The sequence below is a fragment of the Erigeron canadensis genome, chromosome 3 (assembly GCF_010389155.1).
Source record: "Erigeron canadensis isolate Cc75 chromosome 3, C_canadensis_v1, whole genome shotgun sequence".
Lineage (NCBI taxonomy): Eukaryota > Viridiplantae > Streptophyta > Magnoliopsida > Asterales > Asteraceae > Erigeron > Erigeron canadensis.
Genome location: NC_057763.1, coordinates 11,305,963 through 11,314,911, shown reverse-complemented (window position 1 = coordinate 11,314,911; position 8,949 = coordinate 11,305,963). Strand labels below are relative to the sequence as shown.

The window sequence follows — 8,949 nt, the reverse complement described above, 5'->3', positions numbered from 1 at the left end:
TGTTATTTTTGGTTAAACATGTCTATTTTGATATAAAACTTGTGATAAGGTCAAGTTTTTAGCTATTTGGATTGTATATGGTATTGTAAGCATCTAGTAGGTCAATGACTCGGGTAAGCGAGCCGTTTCGTTGTACATTGATTCTTTTGGTCGAACAATGGTTGTAATTATCATATATCATGTCAAATACTTGTTTGAAATCTGAAATGTAGTGTTATGAAGCTTAGAAATTGTGTTTGGAAAGATTACAAGTTGAGTAAGTGTCAAATTGGGTCTTTTTGTTGTTCAACCCAAATATGTGGCACGTACAGAAAATGTATGTGACACATTTTAGGTTCTGTTCGGATTTGGGTCATTTGTGTGGCACATACACTATGAATGTGGCACATGAAAAGTTGAAAGTCAGGATATGTGGCACATGAAATTTGGCATGTGGCACATATTTTCTTTTGTTCTGGTTTTAACTCAAAAATGTGGCACATGTATATAAGCAGGTGGCACACCTGGGTAAAAAAAAAAAAATCTTATAACTTTTATATTATCTTACACGGAGTTTGGTCGTTACAATAGTATAGTTAAGAAAACATAAGTGCATACATTATAGCCACCTGAATAGGTCACTACATTATATAACCATTTGGTTATAGGTAGTTACATTCGTATGTCATTATCCCTAAATATATTGTTTGCATGTATTTTTTTTACCGGTTTTTGAAATAGCTGATGAAAGTCATTTCATAAAACCATATCATGAGCATCTAATCGGAAAAGCCCACTTCCACCAACAATCGGCATCTCTCTGACCGAAGTCAATGGTGGATACCTCCCTAATTTAGTACCATTAACCATTTAAGTCAGCAAATGCATATATCCCTTGTGCACTTCCTACAATCTTGGAGGTTCTTTCGATGCCAATTGTTTAATGCGTCGTCAAGTATGATGGTAGCTCCAAATGCGGTTTTGGAGGTGTTGGTCATGGCGGTCTCAGCCACCCGGACAGAAGTTTGGCTGCCATAATGTCTTGCAGGTAGAAGCGAAGGTGGCATAGTTTCTCTTTCTCTAAGCCGCTTCTCTGTTTGGTACACAACTAAGTCTGCATGGTTCTTTGTGTCTATGGCATCTCTCTTTTCCTTGTCTTCCTTTACAAACTTTACAGCTCCATTAACCATTCTTTGAACCTGTTTCAGAATGAGTTTTTTCTTTTATTTTTCGTTGGCCTCTAATGGAGTCCATATATAAATGTACCTGTATAGACACCAAGTAAACCCTTAGGTTAATATCAATGAGTCAATTTCACTTATGTATAATCTAGACACAAAATGGGTGATGCCTAGGTAAAATAATTATAGATAAATGCACGTTAAACCTCCTACGTCATACTCTTACAAACCTATATTCAAACAGTTAAAGCTTTTTAAAAAAACTGGCAAAAGTCATTTTGGCTGCGGGAAACTCATCCCAACAGCTCCAACCGGCAATTTTGCAGCCCAATTCTAAATACCTAAACACATGCATTTTATGCAAATCATACACCATTAGCTACTTTCAGATTTAACTAAAACAAAATAACAGAAAGTTATATCCCTTCAAAAACAGCCACAAAACCATTATAGCCGACCCGTTTCTGCAAATTTTATGAGTCGACCTTAAATCTACATATTACTTTCAAATAACAAAATAATCACTTCTGAAAAGCTAAATAATCCAGATTAGACTCCCAAAATTGATACAAAATGGTTAAACGGGGCAAATAACCCAGGTATAATGCGAGCAACAAATCTACCGCAAGTTACTGAAACCAAGCACTCCTTAATTTTATTGCTAGCGACTGGTTAAGACCATCCAATAAAATAGTAACAAAAACTAAGCAGTTGGCAGCTCAACCACCGCCAAAATATCCCAACTTTTAGCTTTCAAAACCACTTTAATATATTAACAACTCACATAAAGTCAAGTACCGAATCTGTAGTCAAAAATCAAGTTCGTCCTTTCTTCTATATATATCCCAACCGTCTCAAAGTTATTAGCTTAAAACAGTTAAATTCGTCAAAAGGCTCCCATTCTTCTCTAATGTATGTTATAGAAATGATGCAGCATTTGTTACAACTTTCGTAAAAAAAAAACCTTCAAAATAGATGGAAAATTTGAGCAAAGTGTTTAGGTCAACCCAACCTAACTGTGTCAGTCCCATTTTTAATGTTACATCTACACATTTTAAGCCATTAAATCATCCCTCTCAATTTGACCACACTCACATATATACAAACATTACAGCTTAGGAAACAAATAAATACATTAACATCCTTGGGATCGGAAAATTCATACCTGAATAATCTTGACTGGGTCTGACATTTGCAGCAGTGTTCTGCAAATATTTAATAATAGGCCCTCATAAGTATAGTTTCAAGACATTAATGTGGATGAACATGAAAAACACCCTAAATCTACAAACTACTTTCAAACAACAAATTAATCACTTCCAAAATATATGAGATACTTCCAAGTCATTGCTTTCCAAATATGACACTAAAACGGCCAAACGGGCCAAGTGACCTAAGTGAAAGACATAAAACGCATTCTAACCATTTGTGATTAATTGACAACACATACACTCTAAAGTTAAAGCAGGGCATAATGACATATGACACCACTAAAGCATTACTGATAGAGTTTCTCAAAACCATGACTGACCCATTTTCTCTTTAGACTTAAGGTTTGGCTAGGAAGAAAAAACAATGCATTACATGGGTCATGTCAGCCCTTATGTATGAAAATCGGTCATTTTGGGTTGAATTTTATGTGTAATAGCTTAAACAGGTCAGATAAAAAAAATGTAACTAAAAATGAAACGGGCTATATGGGTCAAACAAATCAAAGTAGCCTAAGGTGTATCCAAATGCTTACAGTGATATACCTATATTGTGTGAGTCTGAAAAGTTGAAACTTTAAGTACAAATGAATTACTACATTTCCTTTTTTACATAGTAGGCTGCTCATTCTTATACAGAAAAATATACTTTCCAAGTAAACAAACTGTCCATAGCCCCCATCGAAAGTTCATGCACCCAAATTCTTTGCCAATTGTCTCATTTCTAAGTTTTTGCCCAATGCGACGCTTAGATATTTGATTTTTCCTCCTACTGTTTGTGCAGGGGACTACAACAGAAGTTCCTCCATGTCTTCAATCTGTTTCACAATGCAAATATTTAAGTTGACCATATGTAATGTTTTTTAAAATCAAAGATTCCTCGATGTTTAATAATGTTGTACCATGATATAACCGAGATTGTCTGGGTCCAATTCATCCATAATCAATGTCGAGTATTAAATGTGATCAAAGTCATTATTAAGTTAATGATCGATAGTCTAATTGTCTAAGGGTTATAAACATAAACATTTTAAATCTTAATATACTAAAAACAACTATTACATATAGCTCAAAGGTGTATCTGATTTTACCTCCCGGACTTCATCTTCACTGATTTAGCCTTACATATATGTTCCTCAATTAGTAAAAGTGTAGTAAAATCACAAATTTGAATAAACTAAGTATCTACTTAAAATATGCAGTTTTGAAGCTTCAATTGCTTGCTTGTTCAGTAAATAACGAACAAAACCAGGCAATATGACTAACTTTGCATCAATCAGGATTCTATGATTTGACTAATCAGCCCTTAAAAAGTCAAAATCCATTAACAGATAAAGTATCTAATAAGTAGTCGATAGGAAGATTTAAAAAAATGTACAATAGTATTTCACTTTCAAGTCTTTAGTTCAAAAAAAAAAAAATTCACTTTCAAGAAATCATCAGGTCTACTTTGATTACCTATCGACATCCTTGTCAAAGTAATCCCCAAAATAGCCTTCATAGCCGCCTTGTCCTCAGTTTTAGGAGTATAACTAGGAAATGGACGTGGGCATTAGTGAACTTAACTTCGGTTACACAATTGTGATTGGCTAGCTGGACTCACCGACACGTATACAGCAACATCCAAAAAAATGTATGAGATAGAGCAGCTGATATACATAGTATGGTAAATTGTCACATGGGAAATAGACAGTAGGGTAACCTTAGAGAAGACAAGCTAAGAGAGCTAGTAACCCAGTGTCTATGACATTGTTCAACTATCTTCAAATAGCACCTAATTAGTCCCTATAAAAGCATTCGTTCAAAATTGATCGGACTAAATCCAAATTTGGTTTTAACAAACTTAACTTTACATTCCCTTTACTCCTTTTAACTTTTGGTAAATAAAGATTCATCATTTCATTAAACGTACAGTTGCATTAGTATATGACAACTCCTAAAGCACGAATAATCCGTAGTCCCTAACAACTACATATACAGGGCGCATACCGACCGGTTTCGAGGCTTGATTCTGTTTCCAGCTATTCAATCAGAGTTGACCCGTTAATAAAATCTCTTTATCCCTTGACCTGGAGAGCAACAAATGTTTTATATCAGCGTTTTCATAACATAAAATAGTTATACACCTAAAACGTTACGATCAATGACCAAATCAATCTCAGATGCAATTCCTTACTCTTTGAATGCACTTTCAACGATTGGCCAAAGCTTATTGCAGATATTATGAAGATGGAAAGAAAGAAAATGAACCATACATATGCCATTTAGGCATATTTATAAAAGTACATAAAAACAAAATAATAAAACCATAGAGAGCATATTATAATTAATGTTTGAAAGTCAAATGGGACGGAGGGAGTATTATTTTGTTTTTCCCTCAAAAAAGGAACAGTATACTAATAACAAAACTGTTAACTGTAGTTGTAGTTGACAAAACTATAGTAAGTCCATGCTCAAACTGAGGTTTTCTATGTCCATGATCAGCAGCAAGCTTCAACCATTTCCTTGATTGCTTATGGATTTGCAAGAACCCCCTCCCTAAAGAGTAGCACAATGATACATTATACACTTCACAATCCCATATCCACCTCCTGCAACTCGTAAATACCACCTCGCCTTTTCAAATACATAACAGAACTACATGAATGATGAATATGTCCATAATCAGCAGCAGGATTCATCCATATCCTTGATTGCTTATGGTTTTGCGAGAACCCCCTCACTAAAGAGTAGCACAATGATACATTATACACTGCACGCCCATATCCACCCTCTGCAACTCGTAAATACCAGTTTGTCCTGTCCAAAAACATAACAGATCTACATGAATGGTGAATCCATATCTATATAGAAATCACTACTTCGAAATTTGTGTTTTTTTTTTGTATTTACGCAAGAAGGGTCACTGCTTCAAATCTAACGATATTATTCAAAGAGACAAACATATGTTAAAACATGGAAATAGGTCTAGTCTGTTTTGTCCATGTACCATTTGTAAGTTCTGAATGCATGATTTGTGAAGAAACTAAGATGTATAATAGGACTTGTTACTTGATGCAAGGAAAGATAGAAGTCTGGTTTAGAAAATGTAAAGTGAACGTAAGCATGATAATGAATAAGAGGTAAAATTTAACAACATACTACCTCAGATAGATTCTGGTTGTTTCACTACGTTGATGCAAAATTGCAAATATAGGGCAAGCAAGTAAAATGTTTATAAATTTACACATCTACAATACCTTTCAATAACAAAAGATAACTGCTTAGGACCATAATTAAGTAATCAACACAAAAACTTTTTAGGAAGATCATGGAACTAAATAGGGTGTCAAAACATTTGTGCTAGTTATTGCAAAGCTGATGAGCTCAAGTCATTTAGTTCAAGGATGTAGATACAAAATCCAAAATATGCAAGAGTAGTTCATTGATAATCAACAGTGATAATAAAAACCAAATTCTCAAACATGATAACCCATTTTTATGATACAAAATTAGATTGTCTTAAAACGAAAATTGATTTTGATGACTGCAAAATGCAATTTTTTTTTCAACACGAAAATTGATTTTTATGATGCAAAATCCAACGTCTCAACATGAAAAATGCTTTTATGATGTAAAATCCGGATTTGAAGCATATTGACAGACTTCCCATCCTTCTCACGAACTGGTTCCTTTTTTTATTATTATGGTAACCCTATATCTTACACATATACATACAGAATATACTCTGGATTGAAAAATATATAGATAAAGGTATACCTCGAAGTAAAGAAATCCCAAATTACATTAGCGAGCAGGATTCCCCAATTCAGCAGCCACCTAATGATTATTACTTTCACATGGAAACCAAAAGATGTAAAAGCTGTACATGACAAATGATAGGAGAAAAGAAAGATAAAATGTCTTACCTTTAGTAGAAAATGTGAGCAGGATTCCCCAATTCTAGTGGATCTATTAGCACACTTCAAAGGTAACCAAATCATTCATTCAAACGGATAGAAGCTCAAAGAAACCCATGGATCGATCATTATAAATCCAATATAGCATTAATTAAAACACCACAATTACAATGAAGCACAAAATTAATAGGACAATCGAATGTGCTTAAAGAACAACATTAACACATTAACTAATATGATAAGGATATATATATATATATTGCTGCCTACCAATGTTTAACCCTTTATATAGGGTAAGAATGAGGACATTGAAACCTATTAGAATTCTATAACCCCATATGAATGAATCAACATTAATAACAAAATATAATCCATTGACAGACTAATCAATTTATTCATATACCAATCGATTCATTTATATATACACTTCGATTAACCTAATTACCACATAATAAAAGCCAATCTATAGCCCAAGTAAAATCATAATTACCGGTAAATTATTTTAAACCCTAATTAATCCTTCAAATCTCAGCATTGATTCTCCTCTTACAATTTTAGATATATATATATAAGAAAGATATTTTTATCTATATTATATTATAAAAGAGATAGTCTCTTTTATTTATGAAAGTGTTGAAAATATGTAATATTTTCACTTAGCACCCCTTAAAATATTTCAACATACACTACCCTATAACATTAATGATTAATTTACACTATCAATCCTTTATTTTTAATATATTTTCATTAACCATTTACATCAATTATCCACACCACTCGACATCGTCTCCACCACCAACACTCGACCCCCACTACAACGGCATTGTCCCGACCACCGCCGCATTGCGCGGGTAACGTGCTAGTTAAGTAAAAGTTTTTTAAATATATTTTATTGTGTAGAAGCTTTTAAATACGGGAAGTTTACAACAAAATTTTGCTTTAAATCACAATACATAATATTAATATATATACTATAAGACAGTTGAACTAATGACTTATTAACCAATCAAATCGTTCAATTTTATTAAATTGACTCCCGCTTATGTCATCATATAGATTAACTATAAATTAAAAATTCAAATAATCATTATCCAAATATTCTTGATCATTATCATATTAATTTCTATCAGAGTTTTTTTTCTTTTTTTTACTCATGTTTATATTTATAATTTAAATATTAATTATAATATAACTATTTAGATAAATATTTAACTACTGTATTTTTTTTTAGATATAATAAGATAGTTTAAACATGCTATTGTTTGGATCACGAGTCGATAAGGGTTTGACCCGTAAATCAAAGAATAACATGTCCATATATACGGAATGGAGTATGGTGGCATAATATAATAATATATTTGGATAATGATTATTTGGATTTTTAATTTATAGTTAATCTATATGATGACATAAGCGGGAGTCAATTTAATAAAATTGAGCGATTTGATTGGTTAATAAGTCATTAGTTCAACTGTCTTATAGTATATATTAAGATTAAGATTAAAATTGTTATTTATATTAATTTGTAGAAAAAGTCTCATTAATTACACTTTTTTTGTTTTTCATCAATAATTTACACTTTTTAATAAATGTATGAAAATCTAATATTGATAATATTGTAAACTCCGTGTTCAGTGTCGGACACGGGTCTAAAATCTAGTTACTCATTATGATTTAGTTCAAATCACAATAATGTTCTTTTATTCAGTTCAAATCACACGGTACTTTTTGTAATTATCTATGTACTAAAACTTAGGGCGTGTTTGTTTTTTTAACCATTAAGTGACTGAATTGATTAAGTATTTTTGATTAAGTCACGACTTAATTTATTAAGTCGAAAACAAACGCCACCTAAGTTGATCTTTAAAATTTCTAAACAGAAAGTACAACATCTTTTATGCATAATACATTCGAATACGAGAGCAAGTACCCGCGCGTTGCGGCGGTGAGATGATGAGGGTGATAGGTCATAGAGTATGATAGGTCATATGAGGTGATATGTCATAGAGTGTCATAGCCAAATGTCTTAGTCGTACGGGTTCCGCCCTCGGATTTAAAAATTCGTCGAAAGTATATCGAATGACATCTCTAATGAAAGAGAATGAAATTTTTAGAACACCCATATAAATTTTATAATTTATCGATGTACGGTTTTTGAGATAAAAGATTTTGAAAGAATTAGTGGAATAAAATGATTTATGGAGAAGAGAGAAAGCTGTAGACATTGATGTATGATATATTATGTATTATCATGTGTATATTGTTGAAATTAAAAGTTGAAAGCTGAAACCATATCTACCAATATATATATATATATATAACAAGGTCCTTAATTCATTCCTAAACAGACAAAGATCTTTGGATGAGTTTCAACTTTAATTTACAACCATTAGATCAAATTTAATAATTTTATCTTGGTAAAATGACGATATTAATACTTTAACTCTATTTGATTAGACAAAAAACTCCCTTTAAATCCTAAATAGTAAATAACATAGAATACGTAAAAGCTAAAAATTTTCTTTTTAATCATGTTTACCTTAAATAAATACATATACTTGGTAACATGAAATTGGCAAAAAAAAAATTAAAAATTAAAAGACATCCGAAGCTACTTAATTGCATTTGCAGACGACCATATTCTACTTTCTTTGTATGTGAATTATATTTGTTTTGGCTTTT

At 32.1% G+C, this 8,949-nt stretch overlaps 1 protein-coding gene across 15 annotated transcripts; it reads right to left on the bottom strand.

Annotated features, from left to right (window-relative positions):
• Positions 1 to 510: 510 nt before the first annotated feature.
• On the bottom strand, positions 511 to 6,787 carry LOC122593060 (stromal 70 kDa heat shock-related protein, chloroplastic-like). 15 transcript variants are annotated; one of them, XR_006322781.1, is made up of 8 exons: positions 6,277 to 6,786; positions 6,128 to 6,200; positions 4,545 to 5,167; positions 4,071 to 4,437; positions 3,827 to 3,961; positions 2,915 to 3,186; positions 2,326 to 2,365; positions 511 to 1,245 (listed from the first exon to the last, which is right to left on the bottom strand). XR_006322781.1 is itself a non-coding variant. In XM_043765402.1 (5 exons), the coding sequence occupies exons 3-5, from the start codon at positions 2,995 to 2,997 to the stop codon at positions 855 to 857; spliced, it is 447 nt and encodes a 148-aa protein (XP_043621337.1). In that variant the 5' UTR covers positions 2,998 to 3,186; positions 3,827 to 4,153; positions 4,362 to 4,537; the 3' UTR covers positions 511 to 854. The 15 variants fall into 15 exon arrangements, 3 of the variants coding, with proteins under 3 accessions (XP_043621337.1, XP_043621336.1, XP_043621338.1); XR_006322783.1 differs by having other exon boundaries at positions 3,827 to 4,017; positions 4,362 to 4,437; positions 6,277 to 6,781; XR_006322785.1 differs by having other exon boundaries at positions 4,358 to 4,437; positions 6,277 to 6,780.
• Between the last annotated feature and the right edge of the window lie 2,162 nt (positions 6,788 to 8,949).